General features: G+C 31.2%; 3 protein-coding genes across 11 annotated transcripts in view; 1 reads left to right on the top strand and 2 right to left on the bottom strand.

The window, feature by feature from the left end:
• Positions 1-1,929: 1,929 nt before the first annotated feature.
• Positions 1,930-8,899, bottom strand: Sou (required for meiotic nuclear division 5 protein souji). Of its 2 annotated transcripts, none has more exons than XM_074140841.1 (10): positions 8,758-8,899; positions 8,027-8,241; positions 7,395-7,540; positions 7,159-7,296; positions 6,309-6,443; positions 5,851-5,983; positions 4,836-5,004; positions 4,329-4,431; positions 2,992-3,146; positions 1,930-2,282 (listed from the first exon to the last, which is right to left on the bottom strand). In XM_074140841.1, exons 2-10 carry the CDS (start codon positions 8,160-8,162, stop codon positions 2,219-2,221), a joined length of 1,179 nt encoding a protein of 392 aa, XP_073996942.1. In that variant the 5' UTR covers positions 8,163-8,241; positions 8,758-8,899; the 3' UTR covers positions 1,930-2,218. The 2 variants fall into 2 exon arrangements, with proteins under 2 accessions (XP_073996942.1, XP_073996943.1); XM_074140842.1 differs by lacking the exon at positions 8,758-8,899 and adding an exon at positions 8,549-8,691.
• A 50-nt stretch (positions 8,900-8,949) lies between these two features.
• LOC141460638 (NHL repeat-containing protein 2) overlaps positions 8,950-22,336 on the top strand; it is a 23,180-nt gene continuing 9,793 nt past the window's right edge. Inside the window, exons 1-11 of one of the 2 annotated variants that reach the window (XM_074140828.1) lie at positions 8,950-9,157; positions 9,243-9,409; positions 9,505-9,664; positions 10,267-10,559; positions 10,662-10,799; positions 11,374-11,591; positions 11,929-12,172; positions 12,556-12,741; positions 13,023-13,130; positions 14,999-15,188; positions 15,403-15,663. In XM_074140828.1, the coding sequence (XP_073996929.1) occupies positions 8,950-9,157; positions 9,243-9,409; positions 9,505-9,664; positions 10,267-10,559; positions 10,662-10,799; positions 11,374-11,591; positions 11,929-12,172; positions 12,556-12,741; positions 13,023-13,130; positions 14,999-15,188; positions 15,403-15,623 (2,133 nt within the window). In that variant the 3' untranslated portion in view covers positions 15,624-15,663. Of the gene's footprint in view, positions 9,158-9,242; positions 9,410-9,504; positions 9,665-10,266; positions 10,560-10,661; positions 10,800-11,373; positions 11,592-11,928; positions 12,173-12,555; positions 12,742-13,022; positions 13,131-14,998; positions 15,189-15,402; positions 17,792-22,336 lie in introns of those variants that run through there. The other variant, XM_074140827.1, reaches the window with a different exon arrangement.
• Positions 18,304-22,336, bottom strand: part of Med (Smad/Smad4 homolog Medea) — a 27,615-nt gene continuing 23,582 nt past the window's right edge. For all 7 annotated transcript variants that reach the window (XM_074140833.1, XM_074140831.1, XM_074140832.1 and 4 more), the window contains one exon: positions 18,304-22,242. The gene's annotated coding sequence lies outside the window, so the exon portion shown is untranslated. The remainder of the gene's footprint in view (positions 22,243-22,336) is intronic.

Raw genomic sequence — 22,336 nt, 5'->3', positions numbered from 1 at the left:
AGCTACAGACCGCCCACTACACACATCCCGTTCGCCAATGAGATTAGCAAATCGTTTTTGGTAATTATTTCTAAGAAAATTACTATTTAGATTTTTTTTACTAATTTTTCCCCCATAGGTATTTGATAAACTATCGAATAATGCAATAAAAATTGATATCCTAAAAATGACCAAAATAAACATGTTTTGAACATTATATTTCCGGTTTCATACTTCTAATGTAATGCAGAATCAAAAAAATTAACGAAATATTTTCCTGAAGTGAAAGAAAGTAAAATCTAGATGATTGAGGGAAAGTGAAGGAGCACCATTTTGTGTACTGAATAACTGTGCTTTTATTGGTGAGGGAGTGGCTTACGGTGTCACTACGTCATCAGCTTCAGACCGCCCACTACACACATCCCGTTCGCCAATGAGATTAGCAAATCGTTTTGGGTAATTATTTCTAAGAAAATTACTATTTAGATTTTTTTTACTAATTTTTCCCCCATAGGTATTTGATAAACTATCGAATAATGCAATAAAATTTGTTATCCTAAAAATGACCAAAATAAACATGTTTTGAACATTATATTTCCGGTTTCATACTTCTAATGTAATGCAGAATCAAAAAAATTAACGAAATATTTTCCTGAAGTGAAAGAAAGTAAAATCTAGATGATTGAGGGAAAGTGAAGGAGCACCATTTTGTGTACTGAATAACTGTGCTTTTATTGGTGAGGGAGTGGCTTACGGTGTCACTACGTCATCAGCTACAGACCGCCCACTACACACATCCCGTTCGCCAATGAGATTAGCAAATCGTTTTTGGTAATTATTTCTAAGAAAATTACTATTTAGATTTTTTTTACTAATTTTTCCCCCATAGGTATTTGATAAATTATTGAATACTACAATAAAAATTGATATCCTAAAAATGACCAAAATAAACATGTTTTGAACATTATATTTCCGGTTTCATACTTCTAATGTAATGCAGAATCAAAAAAATTAACGAAATATTTTCCTGAAGTGAAAGAAAGTAAAATCTAGATGATTGAGGGAAAGTGAAGGAGCACCATTTTGTGTACTGAATAACTGTGCTTTTATTGGTGAGGGAGTGGCTTACGGTGTCACTATGTTATCAGCTACAGACCGCCCACTACACACATCCCGTTCGCCAATGAGATTAGCAAATCGTTTTTGGTAATTATTTCTAAGAAAATTACTATTTAGATTTTTTTTACTAATTTTTCCCCCATAGGTATTTGATAAATTATTGAATACTACAATAAAAATTGATATCCTAAAAATGACCAAAATAAACATGTTTTGAACATTATATTTCCGATTTCATACTTCTAATGTAATGCAGAATCAAAAAAATTAACGAAATATTTTCCTGAAGTGAAAGAAAGTAAAATCTAGATGATTGAGGGAAAGTGAAGGAGCACCATTTTGTGTACTGAATAACTGTGCTTTTATTGGTGAGGGAGTGGCTTACGGTGTCACTACGTCATCAGCTACAGACCGCCCACTACACACATCCCGTTCGCCAATGAGATTAGCAAATCGTTTTTGGTAATTATTTCTAGGAAAATTACTATTTAGATTTTTTTTACTAATTTTTCCCCCATAGGTATTTGATAAACTATCGAATAATGCAATAAAAATTGATATCCTAAAAATGACCAAAATAAACATGTTTTGAACATTATATTTCCGGTTTCATACTTCTAAAACTAGGCAAACCTTTAGAAGAAGCTTTTTCGTTAAGGTCGCAACGATCAACGTAGTTGCCAAGGGCACACTTAGTTTTGGTCCCTTTGGTCCGAACCCCATCAACTATTAATTGTGCTATACTCTGAAAGATGGTTCTTTCAAAGCTCTGTGAAACATTAAAATTTAAAAAAAATAAAATAAAAAAAAATACAATAATAAATAGATAACTACTGTTTAGAATTTTTAATTATATTTTTAAACAATCTAATATAAATTTTTCACTTTTTTATTTATTTATTTTTCATCTTCTATTCAATTTATACAAATTTATATATTTACAATATTGCAATTACTGTTACAGCAAAATTAATCATAATACATTATGTCTATCGATTTGCCCAAACCCCTTATTTTTGTCTCAAGAATTATACAAGAAAATCGATTAAAAAATACAAACAAACCAACAAAGAATTCCTTAATAGAATATTATCTTATTCAAGAAATCAAAATATTTGGGTTAAAAATAGATAATCGTTGCTTCGGCAGGATTCTGTTCGACTGGACAGTATGGGCACTTCAATCTGCAAAGGAAAATTCAAATATCTATTTAGTTTAGGCTCTTTTTATTGTAAATCTTAGAAGTATTGAAGAAGTAGAAGGAAAATTTATAGTAACCAAATAGTAAGTTTATAGGTATCAAACTTGTCTATTTTGAGTCCTTACATGAAGAAAAACATGTTTTTCCTAAGGGTGGAAAAGTGGTTTTCGAAATTTTATTCGTATGTGTGGAGGGTGTATGCGATGGTATCAATTTTTCTCAAAAACAGCTTTAAAGTTTTTCTTAAAACCTGGCAATAGTACGTGTAAATCTTTTATTTGAAATACAACATTTTTTTCCTAATTGCATTTATGCGGAGTTCTGTGTTAAGAGTGAAGTTAAGGCTTACTTTAAAGTCAAGTTTCAGTACATTATGCAGGTTCTAAAATCTGCATGTTATACTATACAATACAAAATATTATTTTAAGTTGGAAAAGTATGAATACTTTATTTTTTAATTTTCCGCACTTTCATTTGAACTTAAAGGTACATTTAGGCCTATTACAATTTAGGTTTGAAACTTTTAAACGTGAAATTTTTAGTGAGGTTCAACGGATGACCTTTTGACCTTAGAGAGCTTCTAAATCACCTCATGGGAATATTTGTTTGTTTTAACTCATACAACATTCCTACAACAATATTGTTACATAATTAACAAGAATATTAACTGAAAATACAATCAAATGACTTACTTATTTGCAGCTGCAAGTTTGTTTAATGCATCTCTGGAGATGACATGGCCGCAGACTAATTTCATTGGAGGATTACTTTCCGTGCTCTGTTGTTTCAAGATCGGGCAGGCGAATACTGAATGAAATCTTTTATCTGGTCCTAAATCTATTTCAATCTGTTAAAAAAATGAAATCTTAATTAAAGAATGATTCAGCCAAAGTACCAATCTTATTTTAATTTCTTCATTTATTTTTTTTCTCTTCCTCAAAAGTTGTTACGTTCAATACGTGGCCAATATTCAAATCTATCAGAACAAACTTCTCTAAAGGATTTCTTTACATTTACAGCAGAATAATTCCAGGAGTTAATAAAGTAAAAATATTTTTAAAGTATATAATGGAAGAAATTTGACCCTGTCCAGAATGATCTTTAAGATCTAATGTGTTCCCCCTTACTGGTGCCAGGAGAATTTCTAGAAATCCTCTCCAGTCTCAGAACTCACGAGAAATTCAAGGACCTGAGGGAGTTCCACCTACTCCAGGAAGTGGTCGTATCCCATGTGCTTGAATTTTCCTTGAATAATGGCGTCACCACAGTCAGTTAAGTGGTGTATTGGAGTTTCCTACAATCTCTCCGTCCAATTCTTCTAGTACCCTTTGAGTTGACAATGTCTCAGGAGGTAATCTGTCGGTTTATAGAATTTATCTTCGCTCTTCGCACACCTCAAATCTGTTACAAGTTATAATTTCCCTAAGCAGATCTTCGCCTGTCTCAGACCAGGGAGGAATGCTGGTCCAGAACGTATCTCAGCAGATTTCTTTTCCCCCCTAACAACTCCCCACAGGAAAAAGAAGAACCCATCGCCAACCCCATAAAACTGAACCCTTTTGTTCTCTCCATAAATGGGTTTTGTGTCGCCTTACCTCGGCCCATTGAGTTTGCTGAGGGCATTACCATAACAACTTTGAGCCGGCAATAAAGAAGTTTAGAGTGCTTCAGATGGCAGTCTTCTGTAGGAGAGGATAATTATCTATCTTGATGATACGCGTAGATCCCGTCTAGCTCTTCTGCCCTAGTACCCACGGTGTTCTCGACTTGTCCGGGGATACGATATTACTGCAAGATTCTTAATACCAATGAAGGCTAAAATATTTTTTGAATGTAAGGCGAATAAAAACTTCCGATTTACACTATCACTTATTTAAAATAAAAAGATAACTATAAATATTTTATTGATGCCATTTCATGAAGATAATCTTAAGTCGTAAATAGTTTACTACAATAGACAAGAAAAGTTGACAGTACAATTTATTAGAAAAATAATATTTATAGTCGAATAGAGAGTGTTAACATTTACCGGCAGTTCATCTTTTCCATTCCATATACCACTGACTTGTCGTTGTTGCATTACTTGTTTGATGTTTAACAAAGCTGGTAAGGCAATGCATCCTGCGCTAACACTGTTTACAGGCAAAGAACAAACAATCGATTAAATTAAAAGATATAATTCAAACTAATCGATTAGTTAAAGATTATTCAATTTATTCTGCGTAATCCTTATTTTGATTACATTTTTTTAATATTATAGTTATAATTTTTTTTTTTTTAATATTATGTAATGTAAATATTTCAAAATAAAGAATTACAGAAATTTCTTAATTAATTATAAGCTACTTAAGAAGTGGTTTTCGGAAAAAAAACCACTAACTTCCGATTGTGAGATATCGATATTTTTTCGCTAACACACTGATAGGACACACACACACACACACACACATCTTTAAAACAACAAACATACAAACTAAAATACACAATTATTAATATATTTCTTTTTTGAAGAGTAATATTAATTACATGAACTTACCATACAGATAGTGGACTCTCAACACTTAAACCCAATAGTGTGCAAGCATCTTTCGTAAAAGTATCGTATATGTCGGCCCATAAGCTGGGTTGTAGAAGATGTGCATATGGTGATTTAGCAATACCGCCATTACTCAAATATAGAAGCATTCCCATAAGTTTTTGGATTTCTGAAAAAGTGACGCATAAGACACAGCTTAATCAAATGGATGATGAGACTTAAATTGAAGCACAAATATGTCTAGTGTATTAAATTTGGACAAACAAAGTTTTCATTACATTTCCAACTTTATACTTATGATATCGTTTCTTAAAAAAATTACCCCCCCCCAATAGGGAAAGCCGTGAATTTTTTAGGAAAATTAATTAAATTAAATGGTTTTAAAGAAAATTCACGTGAAAAGTGTCTCGAGATCTAGTGCAAAGTTCAGTACAGTTCCCTAAATATTGGTCAATTCTAGAAGCATTCTTCTCTCAGAGCTTATCAGTGGATAAAGGGCAGCCCGTAGTCGATCGCTCAGAGTCATCAGCTGACCAAATCACTGACATTCCAACGATTGATTGATGCTTTGAAAATCTTACCCATCTTGGTTTCTAGAATGTGACGACACATCTTGGACTTAAATGTTCACAGGGTTTTCCAGCTTTTGTTGGATATAGCCACTGCTAGGGCTAGATCTATTCTACTTAAAATTAATTTTACCTTTAAATAATAATGTTAAAAATAAATTAAAACTTCTTTATGAACAATCAAAACACTTTAATTTTGACCAAAAACTTATCCTCTGTTGTGTTCTTATAATTGAGGTGTGTTCTTTGTTTGTTCGTCAAGATGTATGCGACATATAGATCAATTTGCAAAAACACTTTTTCGATTTAAGGGGACCTCAAAAACGAATATATCCTGCGAAATCTCCACCATTACAATATTCCCTTTAACTTATAGTACAGTAAGACAAATAAATAACAACGAATGTGAAAATCAACATTGGTTTATAGCATTTGCATTTATTTACCTTTCTCATGTGAATGAACAAATTGACTAAGATTGGCTCTAGCGTAATAAATGGCTTCATTCTGGCAGACTGCACCTTTCTCAATCAGTCCAATAAATCTTAATTGATGTAATTTGAATTCCAACGAGGAATTCTGCAACAATTTTTATTGAAAAGACTTAAAACATTATTCATTCCTTACATAATAAATTAATTTCTTCACTATAAATATGTTAGGAAAAATCACAACTTCATTTTATTGAAATTATAATCAACTTTCCTTTTAAGATTGATCGTTCATGAATGTTTAGTTTTACTTTACTAGAGAAATTATGCGGATCAGCTGTTTAATTAAGATCAAATTACTGATTGTGGCTGGTTGATAACATTTTTAAAACTTGTACTTTCGGTGAAAAACACAATTTTGAAAAATTTCTCTTAATGACACTAAAGGAAATTAAAAAAAGATATCTGTGTACCTGTTTTTCCAATGTAGCTCTATGCTTTTCAGCCCATTCTAAAGCTGGGTCAAGATCCTTATGTTTTAAACGATCTAGTATATAATTCAATTCAGTGAACGGTTCTTTACCATTCTCATTATCTATTCCGGCTTCCTGAAACATTACTTAAGATATATTACTGGGTAATTATACAGGATGTGTGCCACTACTTCCAGAACGCAAGCACGATCCGATTCTCAACTACTTTAGAGAAAGCTGATTGTTTTTTTTAACGCTTCGCGACTTTAATCCAGAAACGTTGGTAAGAGTGGCAAATTTAATTAGGCCAGTTGAAAGAATACAATGAAGATGTCTCTCGTGCCATTTACCAATTACATTAAGTGTGGTCATCATTTAAGAGCTTAAAAATGAAACAAATGTTCACAATTTGAAATAACTTCATCTCAACTTTCTCTGTTTTTGTTTTGTTTTTTTTGAAAAATGCTGTCAAATGTAATGAGATATGCTTCAATTTATATTCTCCAAATCTATATGTTTCAGTATGGATGGCTGCACCATTTATATGTATATACAATTTTATTACATAAAAGTCAAAATTGTGCAATTAAGTTAAAAGTTAAGAATGATTATTATACATTCTATTTTGTTTTATATTATTTTAATTTATATTCTTAGTTTTCTGTGTAACAGAAGTTCATGGATCTTGTGAAGCATATAAATTTGGAGAGCATTAATTGATAAATATTTTAGCACTATTTATAAGATTTTTTGTACATTCCGAAAATATGAATGCCCAGGAGTAGAAGCACACATTTCGTTTTCTTCCTACAGCAACTTATAAATAGCTCTTTTTATTCATTTTACTCACGGCAGTAAGTTCATCAGCTATATCTAACATCCCTTGGCGATAGAAGTGCTGGCATATAACTTTATTTAATAGTGCAGTTTTTTCCGGCCCACTAAATACATCCTCTCTACTTGTTGATGCAAAATCTGACACAAAATTCTACAAAATAAAGAATTACAACATAATGAAACAACCTTGTGAGAAGATATTACAACGAAGTTAAAAAAAAAAAAAAAAAAAAATGGTTGTAATCATACCCTATCAATGGCTTTTCCGACTTTAGAAACGGTGCTATGTAAATCTCTATGATCTGTAGCAAGTCTTTGGACAGTCTCTCTAGCCTTGCTCATGGCCTGTTTTACAATAGATATCTGTTGAGGAGTTAGCTCATGTTCTGGTGGACCTGGTAATGAACATAAAAAGACGATAAAAAAATTGTTATTTAAAAAAATGCGTTTATTTTCTATTTTGTTTTTTATCTTTTTGCCACTGCATTTGTTAATTTTTAACACATATTTTTGGTACGATTTTCACTTTTGCAAATTAAGAAGATGATAAATAAATAAAACCCGTGAGCCTGAAAAAGTTTAATCGTCCAGCCGATTGAATTGGATAAACTACTCAAGACAAAGGATGTCTTTCGCGAACAGCCACTAAAGACATTAGTGAACCAGTAGGAATACATCACCTTCGGGTTGATAGTCCTGTTTTTTTTTTTTTTTGCCACAAAATGGTCGATGATGGTAAAATGATAAAAAAAAAAATTAAGACAAAAAAAAGGTTACTGAACAAATATGAAATAACTTTTCAAAACGGAGCCCGTCTTTTTTACTTTTTTACAGAGTACTATACTACATGCATTTTTTTTTGAAGTAGCAATAAAACTTACATTCGCTTAACTCTTTTCTCAAAGCTTCTATATGACCAATTATATCACTTAGTGTTCTTCCAGCATGTTCATTTATGCTGCCAAATTTTGTTAACACTTTGTCCACTTCTCTTTCAACAGCTCCGCAAGCTTCCATTATTTTCTTTTTTTTGAAATAAATAACACAAAAAAAGTAAAAGAGTGGCCTCAGATTCAAAATCTTCCTTTGATGAACGCTTAAACATAAATAAGAAAATTAACAGATTGAGCAATATTAACAGAGAAATATTGCCTCAGTTATTCCATTTTCTACTAACCTACACAAACAAGAATTCCTTTTAAAAATAGTTTATTATCAATAACTATTTACGTATAGAAGAAAGTGATGAAAAAATATATTACTTAAGTGCATATAGAAAGAGCTATTATTTATGTTAAGATTAGGAACTACAAGGCGAAATTCTCAAAATAACTTGCAACTTTAATTAAATTATTAATCTGAATTGATTTTTTTTGTTGTTTTCTTTATTTAATTATACGCACCAATGTTTGACAGAGTAAGTTATTTGCCTAGTAAAAATACGTAGTTAGCTGGCACAATTATTAGAAGAATCTACTTTTCAAATGAAACAGTTAGGATAGAATTTTAGACCAACAAAAGTTGAACGTATAATAAGTTGAATAACGTTAAGAAAATTAAACAAGAAAAGAAAATTAGTATTTTGTTATTAAATTAATAGCATTCAACTTACCAAAACACAAATAAACCACTCTACAGGCAAAATTTTGATTTAAAGTAGCTTTAGAGAGTAAGGTTATACATTATCTAAAAGGTTACGGCCATGGCTGTTGGTGAAAGTGGGAAAGTTAGCTAATAGAGAAATAGGACATTTGGAGTGAGGTATGGATTCAAGTGGAAAGCAAAGAACTCCTCCCTATTTCTTATGTTTTCTTTAAATATTTTTCGTCGACTCACGGGCAAAAGAATGGATGACGTTATCGAAGAACTATCAGAATTATGCTTTGATCTGGGTGATAATCTCCGGCGTGAAAAAGATGAAGATAAAAAGAAAAAACTTTTGGCCAAACATTTGGAAAAAGTGACAACTATGAACAAAAACGATAAATGCAAAATTCCTGACTTTTTACCAGGTAAGATCCATTAAGAGAAATGTTCTTTTCATAAAAAAGTTATACTATAATTTTGATTTCTACAAAATTTGAGTATCTTTTACAGGTTTAGAGTGGATTAATGTAAAAGAACCACTATCTATTTATAAACATCTTCAGGGGAAAATTATAATTTTAGATTTTTTTACATATTGCTGTATCAATTGCATGCATATTTTGCCGGATCTTAAGAAATTAGAGCAACAATTTCCTGTGGAAGATGGTCTTGTAGTAGTAAGTGAGCTTATCGATAAGATAGTCTTAAGTCGTTAAGTGAATTTAAGCTAATTTTTTGGATAAATCATTTTCTTGTTCTTAATTTTTCACAGATAGGTGTACATAGTGCTAAATTTACTAATGAACGGATAACTCAGAACATACTGTCAGCTGTAAAGAGATATGAAATTAAACATGCTGTTGTGAATGATACTAAAGAAGCTATTTGGCGAGCACTTTCAGTACATTGTTGGCCAACGCTTTATGTTATTGGTTAGAAAATTGTTTATTTTTAATTTTTAATGCTGCATGTCACTGAAATTTCCATCTGGCTTTTTCAGTCAAGTAGTCGAGTCTGTTAACCCACTCTTTGACTTACGATTTGTCTGTCCGTTTCTCACTACAGACAAATGGGGCAAGTTAACAACTAGATAGTGATTCCGTACTTTATACTAAGTTGTAGACAATGGTAGGATTCGGCAGTTCAGAATAGCCGTACCTAGTGTCAACACACAATTCCCTCTATTGCTCTTTCAATGTTCCACGGATGGCTCCCTTTAATTATTCCATTTGGAGCAGAGGTGTAAGATTAGGTGTTGCTTCAATCGTGGCTGAAGAGCAAGACCTGAAGATCTAAGAGCCTTCCTCTTGGAACACTTGTTTGTGAGACTACTTGGTGATAGATTACAATTAATTTATAAGTCTGAGGCAATAATGTAATGGGTTGAAAAAAGAAGAAATAAAAACTGAACTAGATGATTTAATAGCTCTACTTGCTTTTCTCCTGTTTCACAAGTCTACAATTTACTTTACTTATTACTTAATTTTGACATCTTTACAATTCAACATATCATACTTAAGTTTTATCTTTTCAGGCCCATCTGGGGAACCTCTGTTATTTTTACAAGGAGAAGGACATTATGATACTTTACGTTTGTTCATTTCAATAGCAGTAGCACATTACAGCGACAGTAGACAGTTGTCACGGAGTAAACTTGACATAATAAGCACAGAGAATGATGGCACTGTAGTGAAGTCGGATGTCCGGAACCGTATTCTTAATTATCCTGGCAAGGTGGTTATCTCTGGTTGCGGTAATTTAATGGCTGTAGCTGATTCTGCCAACCATAGGATTATTGTAGCAGATTTGAAGACAGGAGAGATTTTAGTTAGTGTAGATTGTGTTTATTCAAAAAAAAAAAGTATCTCATTTTTATAAACATTAATTTAAAAAAAAGAATTAATAAAAGATAAAATCTTTTGTTCTTAGCATGAGATAGGCGGTCCTACGCCAGGGTTGGCGGATGGAAATTTCACCAAAGCTAAATTTTTTTCGCCCCAGGGATTAGCATTTCTTGATAGTAACATTCTATTCATAGCCGATACAGAAAATCATTGCATCAGAGAGGTAAGGCATTTTCTTCTATTATTGTCTTATTTAAGAAAAAAAACAAAATTATTCTTAAGCATGGAATAAGAGCATTTACTCTTAAGAGATATAAAGTCAAATCTACGCCAAGACTATGTAGCGCTTGGAAAACTGATCAAATATTCAACATTTGACAAGATTTTTTTACTATCCCTTTTTTAAATAAAAAAAATAAAAAAGGCTTTACAAAAGAGAGTTAATTCAATTTAAAAAAAAAAGAAAAGAAAAGGAAACCTTTGAAAATTGTCTAACTGTAAAATGCCTTTAAACTAATTTTCCTGAAAAAACAAGTTTCATACTGGTTAATATTATTAATTATATAATTTGGTTGTGTAACCATTATAACAATTTTCAAAGAAATTAACCGAGTGGCTTCCAGAAAATCGCGGAAAACTTTAGATGTCTTCGGGAAATTAGATCATTCAGTCTTGTCATTTCAGGATTTTATCTACTCACTTGATATCATTAATTAAATCCATGTTTCAAACGTCTCCACCAACAATTGTTCTATTAAATGTTTTTTAAATAATTTATTCCTTTGATCACAAATTAGATTGATCTTGGTGTGAAAGAAGTGAAAACCATAGTCGGAGATGGTCGCCAAGGAAGGGATTATCAAGGTGGAAAATCTGGCGTCCAACAGCAGATTAGCTCTCCTTGGGATCTGTGCATTCCTGAAGGAAGTCTGAAAGGAAAGCTATGCTTCATAGCAATGGCTGGCACACATCAAATATGGGCATATTTCTTGGAGGACACACTTCTATGGAAAAGGTGCATTCAGTGTTCGTGTGTGTGGATTTGGAATGAAAAACTTTCTGAAAATCCTTAAGATTCTCTATTGCGGTTAAGGATGTTTGAGGTAGTAGAAAACTTCCAAACTTTGAAACTAGTACATGTTTTGTTTTGGGTCTTCTACCTTGGTGTAAAGTTAGATGTAAGTGTTCTTGGCACAGAAGTGTAACTTCTAAGGAGCGAGAAGTAATATTACTTGCGAAGATTCACCAGGAGTCAGTTTATAGAGTTCTAATTAATAATTTTTGAATTTATAATATTACAATTTACATCTGTTATTCTTAATTTAATATTCATCACATCATAATGTTTGTAGGACACATAAGAAGGGCAGCTGTGCCGCTATAGTGGGAAGTGGCCGCGAGGAGAATCGCAACAACCACTATCCGATGTCAGCTGGTCTTGCCCAACCGTCTGGTTTAGCATATCAGCCTGCAAGTGACGACAACTTACAAGCTGGATTTTTATATGTGGCCGACAGTGAAAGCTCTACCATCAGGCAGATTGATCTAGAATCCGGGCGTGTCATTGGATTGTTGGGTGGTGCTGTAGATATTAGGGTAATTATGTTGTTCTTATCAGAATAGAATAAATCTTTATTTCAATAAAAATATATACAAAAATAAATAAATGAAGTGTAATGTACAGAACATTGTAACCTTCACACCACTGCTATTAGAAAGGTTAAGTGTGTTGTTCTGTGTATTTCTTAATTATTTGGAAAATCCATTTTGCTTTTCGCACATTATTTTATCCAGGAAACGTCTTTAGAAAAAAAACTTACTAAAAGATGTGAAAAAAACAATTTTTATTCAATATTTTTCTTAACTTTTCAAGCTCTACTTAACAAATATCTGCTTTACAAATAATCTGTTCATTGTTTATTCTTATTATTAAAACTATTTCAAATTATAAAACATTATTTAATATTAATTCATTTTAGAATTTATTTGCATACGGAGATACTGATGGCTGTGGGCTAGATGTGAAATTGCAGCACCCACTCGGCGTCGCATACTGCAGTCAAAATGAGAAAATATTTGTTGCTGATACGTATAATCATAAAATTAAAGTTGTTGATCCATTGAAAAAAACATGCAAAACTTTCAAGATCAACCTTGAAATAAAGGTTAGTAATTCTTAATGAAGGATTCATTTTTTTTACTTTTTTTTTCATTTCATTAGAAAGAGAGATACAAACGTTTAGGATCCCCTTTAAAAAAATACTCTATTACAAGTAAATCTCAATTTAGATTTTAATTGACTAACTTTTAGCGTTAGATCTAACAAAAATATTATATTAAAGGAATTAAATATATTGTAAAAATGATTTGTATAGTTGAAAAATATTAAGAAAAAATTAATTTCTATGCGATACGATATTTATTAATTTTTTTGCAACTGTCTCAGTTAAATGAACCTGGAGGATTGTACGCTCACAGAGATAAGATTTACATTGCTGACACAAATAACCATTGCATCAGAGTACTTAATGTTTCTGACAACAGTCAAACTATCGTAAGTAATAAATAATTATGAAATATGAGATTGAATTGTTCATTTATAAGAATATCGATTCTTAACGATCGTATCTGCGCCCAATTAAAATCAGAAATTCAAATACAATAGGTATAGGACCTCGATACCAGCTGTTTATGTTGAATTTTGCCCAAGAGGTGCTATAAATTCTTTAAAAACTATTTGCTAACGAAGTTATAACTCTTCTACAGGTTTTTTTTAAAAAATATATCTTAACTAGATTTAATTCAATTGGCATCTGTGATCGCTTAATACCAAACAATATTTTTATTATTTAACAGAATTGCATCTGGTATATATTTCTAATCAAATCCCTATTTTTTGTTTTTTAGCTTGCCTACTTTGTTTTTGTAATTTCGTCTTTTCTTTTTCTCTCCTTCTACTTCTTGGATGGTTCAAAGCACAATGTATTGATGGATGTATCGTACTATATGTATACAGGGTGAACCAGTAAGTATTGTCCATAGGCCTACTGTGTAGTGTAGTACATATAAAGTGGAGGTCAATGACGTATTGGCCAACTTCATATTTTCCACTGTTCTTGAGTGACGTCACTTTTAATTTTTTTTCTAAAAGCATTACATTTTTCCAATAAAAATGTTATTACTCAGAAAGTTTTAGTCCGAATTCGATTCTGATGACACGATTAGAAAGACAGATAAATTTTCTAAAAATTGATACCATTTCGAAGCATAAGTTATTCTCCAAACAGCCTCAATCTTCCTCCGGATGCTGGAAAAATAAAAGTAATCGAAATTTTTGAAGAAAACTCATTAGGCCCTTATGTGATCATTATCCAACCTAGGTGCTGGCACTTTTTATACAAGTTTCCTGGCCTAATGGGCTTTCTATCTGTATATCACTTTCCAGGATTACTTTTATCTTCGTATGAGAAATTACGTTTGTTTTACAAGAAAACGTGTTCACGAGAACTCAACAGTGTTAGTTATTTAGAACTCAAAATGTTATTTTTTTTTTTTTTTATATAAAAATAGTACTTTTTCAACTTATTTCCTAACATTTTCTCAAATATTTCAGAATTTAGATTTTTTTTTTTTTTTTTTTTTTTTAAGTGAAATTTGTAACCTTCGACTTCCTTATTTAAAGGCAGCCTACATTAAAATTGACTACTGGTCCATTTAAAAGAGTTTTCATTGACTTAAACAACTTGATAAACTAACACTGTTGAGTTCTCGTGAACACGTTTTCTTGTAAAACAAACGTAATTTCTCATACGAAGATAAAAGTAATCCTGGAAAGTGATATACAGTTAGAAAGCCCATTAGGCCAGGAAACTTGTATAAAAAGTGCCAGCACCTAGGTTGGATAATGATCACATAAGGGCCTAATGAGTTTTCTTCAAAAATTTCGATTACTTTTATTTTTCCAGCATCCGGAGGAAGATTGAGGCTGTTTGGAGAATAACTTATGCTTCGAAATGGTATCAATTTTTAGAAAATTTATCTGTCTTTCTAATCGTGTCATCAGAATCGAATTCGGACTATAACTTTCTGAGTAATAACATTTTTATTGGAAAAAAGTAATGATTTTAGAAAAAAACTTTAAAGTGACGTCACTCCAGAACAGAGGAAAATATGAAGTTGGCCAATACGTCATTGACCTCCACTTTATATGTACTACACAGTAGGCCTATGGACAATACTTACTGGTTCACCCTGTATAGTATGCTTTGTAAAATTTAAGAAAATTAAATTAATAAAGTGGAATCTTTTGTATCAGAATTGATGCTATTAAAATTGAACCTCTTTTCTAACATTCTCTAAATAGCAAAGCTACATATTTGTAAAAATTAATTAAATAATATAATTTTCATTTTAAACTTTCAGTTTGAACTCAAAGCAAAAGAAGGCAATGTGGACTCACGCAGCAGCAGCGTTAAGAAAACAATTTCAAATGAAACAGTAGCCAAGGTAAACAGCAAAGGAGGTGATCTTCATGTCTTTGTAAATTTAGAACTACCAGCAGAAATGAAGTTAACTCCAGACGCGCCTTCCAAATGGACGATCATGATGAATGGTGAGTAAGTGAAGTTTAGTAGATATGAAGCGTAACTAAACGCCCTCAAGCTTGCTTATAAGATGTAAACCTCACTATATTTCTACACCCACACAACCAAGGGCTTTATTAGGCCTATGATAGAGCGGCCTGAATCCTAGTACGTCTTTCTGAACTGCATTTTAAAAATAATAAAAACGTTTCAATCCTCTTTTTTTTTCTTCTTCTTCTTCAGGTGACCAACGATTGTTAAACAATGCAAGTGAATTCACAATGACACCAAAATGGAAGATACCAGTGAAGAAAGAACTGTGTGAATCTTTACACATCAACGGTAGAATGTTTCTGTGTGTGCAAGACGTTTGTACAGTACGCGAAGTGGATATGCTCGTCAAATTAGAATATACGGACAACGGGCCGTCCAGTGTTCAGTGTAAATTACAGGCTTCGCTCTGAAAGAATGTTTTATTCTATTTAGTAATTTTTAAAAATAATAGCATAAGATCTGTTAGCGGCTATTAATAACATTAAATTTCTTATATCAGATGCACTTAATTTATAAATGTAGCGTTGCTTTATTTTGTGTCTACATTATTTTTAAAAATCGATTCAATGAAATATTAATATATTTTTTTGTTAATGTTTTTGTTTTATTTTTAATTTAGCTTATGTCTTCCATTTTTCTTAATTAAAACTGTCCGGTAGGACAGTTGTATAAGGGTTGATGGTCAAAAACTGCACGAAAAAGCGTAACGTTGAAAAACACCCAACTTTGACAATTTATAGTATTTAAATTGAAACTACAAAGCATTTTTAATTTCACCCATTTACCTTTAAATAAGCTAATTATTTATATTCAATTTTTAAATCATTAATTTTACTACACTAAATTTTCATTAATATTGTTTAGAATCTATTAAGAGGTCACAGACCCTTATGCAGGCCGTTCTGAAAATATTCGTTTAGAATAGAGTAGCACACTATTTTAACATTCATTGGCTGCAATAAATGGTATCAAACTGTTAATCATTAACAACCCAAATCTTTTTTTTACCTACATCCCAAGTAAAAGAAAATACCCATTCCCAATTTTCTGTTTACTCTTACATTATTAGTAAAGAAAACCAGATTTTAAGCAAGAAAAAATGCTCTTAAAACTAGATAAAAGAGGCAAAATAAATCTAGACGAACTGGAACCCAGTTTGGTATTTTTCTGTTGAATTTTACCTTACATTTTCCCAAAGAGGGCTAGTCTTTATGTTTATTTTAACTTTGGCACTAAATGTAGATGAGATTGACTATACTTCATTATAAGCTAAAGTTTTTATGTAGAGATCTATAAATTAAGAAGATATTGAGAGTTGAATTTTTTTTGGACCATAACTAGCTCTAAAATTGCGCCCGCTTATATCTCAACTTCGTTAAGAACATAATAGGAAATTTGGTTCTCTTATAACCATTTTTAGTTTGCAGTTATTTTATGATATGTAATTACTTAAACTTTTCTACCAATACACCATTTGTATTGGGTAATACCCTGAGAACAAATAAAAATTATACTTATACTTCTCTTATAACCTATACTTTACTCAGTTATACGTAGGTTACGGTTTCATGTGTTCTAATCCATAAGTTGTGAAGATATTGAATGTTGAAACTTTTTTTGAGTCATAACTCGATCTGAAATTACACCCCCGATATTTCGCTCTGTAAACGACATATTAGTTTAATTCCTTAAGAAGCACCTCTCACAAGAATAAGATCACTACTGTTTCAAACAGTTCTCATTCATGCAGTTACATGATTCTTACTGAAATCTAAAAAAGCTATATATTATGAACAAAATAAATCACCAATTTTTGTTTTTATTTTTTAAATTTTATTTTACATAAAAGCTGACATTACAATTTTTCTGTTTTTTTAATAATTACACAATATGGCTGATCATTATAGTTTTTTAAGTTTTTTTTATTTTGTTTTCTTAATAAAAATAAATTAATTAAAAAAACAAGCTTCTTTCTCCAATTTTATGTTTACAACTTGTATATAATTTTATTTTCAAAATATGACATATTTTTATTCAAAAAATATTGTTTATTTTTTTAAAGTTATTTTCATTCCAATTATTTAAAGGCATACCTCCATGTACTAACATTTTATTTTTAATTGAGTTGTACTTTAATTTGTTCCTTTAAATTACAAAGAAAATTTATTTTTTTAATTCCATTTCATAAAACATTTTCGAGAAATAATGAATGTTTTATTGGGAGGGGGCGCACGCAATGGAAGTTTATAGAGAAGCGTTGGTGAAAACAGTTTAAATCTCCAGAACAATGATGTCCAAATCAATTAGTTTTAGAAAATTAGAAGGAATTATCAAGAATCCTTGTACCAAAAATAATGGGTTACCTTTATCCACTAACGTAGCTTGTTGATATCTCTGATTAGTTTTTAGGGCGAGGGAGCATTGTGGCTATTTCCAGGACATCATTATGATAATGCGTATTCTAAATTGTTAAGCATACTGTTAGTGATACTCCACAATCTGTCGGATAACCTGAAGTTGAGCCTGATAAAAAAAAAAGTGAAGACTGATAAGGGAAAGGACTTAATAATAGCAGAAGTAGTTAGTGGTTTTTTACTCAGTCTGCAGACTATGGCAGTAGAACAAGAAATCACTTGCGAGGATATGAGGATATACTTAAGAGACCAAAAAGGATCTAACGCAAAAAGTGAGAAAGCTGTACTTCCAAAAAGCGGAGCTACTTGATGTAGTGCATCATCACTATAAGCCCATTAGGCCTAAAGTAGTGCCTGAAGGAACAGAACGTATAGCAAGGCCTAAACTATGGCCACCCCACCTATTGAGTCAGTTCTACAGGAATCTGGCTTTCTCGTATGGATTTCCAAGAAGTAACCCTAGCCCATACACTATGAACACTCACACATTGGACATGTGAGTCTGTTACGGTGGTCAGAGAGTGCAACTACTTACGATTTACGATAGAACTCAAGTCCAGAAAGCGGCATTCCTGAAAGTTTCTACTCAGTAAATAATAACAGGGTATAAGTCTTTCCTTTATCTTAAGAGAAATATCTGCCTGTACATCTATTAGAACCCCCAACTAAATCAAAGTTGTCTTTCTGCACCCCTCCATTAGGTTAATCTGCTTTTCTAAATCATTTTTCATTCTTTTCAAATAAATATAGAGACTTGTCTTATTAAACAATACCTACAATATAACGCACAGCAATCTGCAGCCTTACTTTTAATATAAACTGTTACAAAAAGCTCACTTTAATACTTTTCCGTTAATATCAAGTTATTTCCTCGCACATTTACTATCATACAAAATATTCATCCATTTGCTTTTTAATATATAAATTTGTTATTATTATTTTTTCTTTTTTTTTGCATTACAATATTGCACTCTTTTATAAAATAATTCACTTCTTTTTTTTATTTATTTATTTAAGAGAAATATATTGTTTTTATAATATATTTTATAATATATATATATTTAATTTTTATAGTAAAACAGGTAATATTCAATTTTTTTCTTTGTATTCTTTTTGAAAAAATATACATATTAGTTTATGCCCAAATATTTTATATATAACAATTATAAGCCAGAAATTTAAATCTCTGTTTGTAAATATATTATTTATAGAAAATATTGATTTTACTTTTATTCATTCTTTATTTTTGAAAAGGTAAGATTTTTTTATTTCCTGAACCAAAAAAAATTAATTTTATGGCAGCTTGAGAAAAAAAATTATATCATTTTAAACAGTGAAAGACTTTTTGAAACAAGAATGTCAACTTGGGCGGCCAATTTCAATATACTCGTAACAGTGGGAAGTCAGAACATGATTTGAAACAATCACATGACATCTTGCGAGTAAAAAGACAACTCCAAAAGATCGCAAGGAGTCCAGCATTATAAACTTCATCCGCCGAGTATCCATTGTGACCACTACTCCAGTGCTACCATTTTCGTCGTGAGTCGGCCCTGGTAAAAGTGGGAGATACTTTCAATAACGACACTTAGAAATACCATCCCCTTAATTTTAAACTTCATCCTTCGAAACTACAGAATCCAAATAAGGTTCCATTTATGAAAAACCTGCTCCCTCTTCGTTGTTCCTTCCCAGACCTTAAATCGATGGTTCATCAAATCGACAAAAACTAAGGGTAGAGTTCACAAGGGGAGTAGTACTTGCAAAACCTCAATCAAGGCCATCAATTTTAAATATATCGTAGGGGAAGATTGACTTAGTAACGTTAGAGATTGCTTAACATGGACGTTGAATCGCCAGCACTAAGGTAAAATTTATGGCGCTTAAACTTATTATATGCCTGCAAGTGTCCCACTGCTTATTATTAATGGATCACTTAGCCTTCATCAAAGCATTCTATTTAACCTATTAAACAAATATGTGATATTTTCTGCTTTTTAAATAAAGAGACGTGGATTTGTGAAAAAGAATGGAGTTTACATACCGTAATCCGAATCGCACTTATAATCTTTCCAGTTCTGCTCAACCTTCATTTTATTCATCCCCAAAACTTTAAGAATCTCTTAAAATAACAGTATTAGAAGTAACTTAATGAAAATATTTATTACCTGATAATTTAATTTCTCTACAAACTATTTTGTTTCAACATTTTTCATTCTATCAAACCGCATTAGCCAAAACAATATTTTTACATTCAAAAAATAATGATACAAGAAGTTGACACCCTTGGTTTTACAAAAAAAATCTTTCACAATTTTTTTTAAATAATTTCACTTCTTTTTTTTTAGGTTTTATTCTAGGCCTAAGCGAAATACATGAGAATTGTAACTTTATAAAAGAATAAGAATGTAGCCGAATTTTTATCAACATCTTCAGAAAACAAAATTGTTTACTTTTGCAATTATATTTATATAACATTTATTATATATAATATTTACAAGAAAATGGCATGGTTTAAAGTAATAAACAACTTTTATATTCATCTTTCAACGTTATCTCTCAAAAATAATAATAATAATATGTATAACAATAATAATACTAACACTAATAATCCAAATAATAATGAGTACACAATCTTTCACATATACACGCACACGCTAAAACGTTTCAAAAAATAATTAAAAAAAAAATAATTCAACAAACATAACCATACAGAAGGTAACAGATGCAGTTAAATATTTTTTTAAAAATTTGTTTAAATCCACGGTGTGATTAATTTTTTTTTTCAAGTTTTCAATTTCTTACAATTACAATAGTAATTAATAATCGTCAAAATATTTTCTTTTACAAACAACAAAAATTTAAATAATAAAAAAAATATATGTATAAGTATATAATAAACACAAATAGAAAAAAAATTCTAATACTCTGTACTAGATTTTTTTTTTAACGATAATAGTACAGCCGATAAGTAACCTGTAACGAAACGAATAGAATTTGCACTTCTCAATAGTTATGCTTGTAATTTTTGGTTAAAAATGGTTTTCAAAATTGGGATCCTTTTGGAGAAGGTTTTTTTTTGTGTGGGGGACACGATTCTAAGTTCGAACAAGAAAAAAATTAAGCATTATGTTACCTTTAGAGGATATTCCTATACTTCCAAAATGGAAAAAAAGTAAGGGTAAGTTCAGAATCAATCAATCTTTCAAGCATGAAAGCAAAACGTGACGGGATTTAAGGGTTCTTTATTAACAATGGATTGACAAGGAGTGTGTGGTCACGTTCGACTCTACATTGCAGATAATAAGTCTGATAACTGCGAACATAACTCGATGGATATTGTGCTGTCAAATGTTGTGCAAGCAGATACCTTTAGAGGGCATTCCTATACATCCAAAATGGAAAAAGTGCATCTGAAACCCTACGCAGAAATAAGGGTAAGTTCAGCATTATATTCTGCATGAAAGCAAAAACGTATAGGGATTTAAGGGTTCTTTATAAACAATGGATTGACAAGGAGTGTGGTCACGTGCGACACTACATTGCAGATAATAAGTCTGAGAACTGCGAACATAACTCGATGGATAAAGTGCTGTCAGATACTGTGCGAACAGAATAAGAGCTCGGAATTGGCAGTTAACTTGTTTTCGATGGCGCATAAGACAGCTAAGCGGTCAACTGCAACCTATTCTGTAATTTTGGGAATAGCCATGCAAATTGTATTGAGTCTAATTAATTGTAGTCGAGGAGTTTAGGAATTGTTGTACAGCAATTCGCCCCTATTCCATTCGCTGTAAATAAAACAAGCTGTCCCAAATACAGAATATTCCAGAGGACTTTCCCAGGTATTTGGCCAGTCTCTTTACAGAACTATCCGTGAGTTTTCCTGGATTTTTGAGTCTTTAGAAAAAAAAAAAAAAAAGTTGCGATTTCTAATTTAATTATGAAAGACTTGTGTATAGGGGATGTTCAAGAAATCCAGGAAGAGTTTTTAAGATTGAAGAGGCACTGAACACGGTTTAAGAATCTGGTAAGTAACACTGGTTGGCGAAAATAGTGTGTTTTAAGTTTTGTAGGATCAAAGCTCAACCTGTAGGGATACAACTTTAACCATCAGCATTGATGTCGCACAATGACGACTCCTTTCCAAACAAACAATCAAACGGAAGTTTACTTCAAGGTTATTGGCTGAACAGCTGTTATAATTTAAAAACAACTTAAATTAAATCAAGACTAGAAATAAATTTCAACTTACAAAAAAAAAAAAAATTGTAAAAACAAAACAAAAGATGTTCAAGATATTAAAAATTGAAATCATAGGGAGTGGTTTTATAACCCATGGGTTCATTAAACCGCCATATTTTATTTACTCTTCAATGTCAGCCGAGTAAACTCAACTTTTGTTTTAGGATCGACTGTACTTAAATTAATAAGAAAAATATACTTTCATAGGAAACAAATCATTAAAATAAAATTTACAAAAAAAAAAGAAAAGAAAATCAATTTCACTCAAGTAGGAAAAATGAAAATAAGTCAGTACTTAATTTTCAAACAAAATTTGGTTCTTGCTTTCTATTTTTAAAAATCTAAGCTTCACTTATGCATTTTAGGAAATCTGTAACAAGAAGTAAAACTAGTTGAAGTAATCAGTGAGAGTAATGTTATATTATTTTGGAATTTACCTTAAAAAAGAAAAAAATCTGTTTTTC

This window comes from Rhodnius prolixus, unplaced genomic scaffold (genome assembly GCF_049639745.1).
Source record: "Rhodnius prolixus isolate KJV_2025 unplaced genomic scaffold, Rpr scaffold_6, whole genome shotgun sequence".
In the NCBI taxonomy this organism is placed as follows: Eukaryota; Metazoa; Arthropoda; class Insecta; order Hemiptera; family Reduviidae; genus Rhodnius; species Rhodnius prolixus.
The sequence above is the reverse complement of the archived record's forward strand: the minus strand, read 5'-3'. Positions and strand labels throughout refer to the sequence as shown.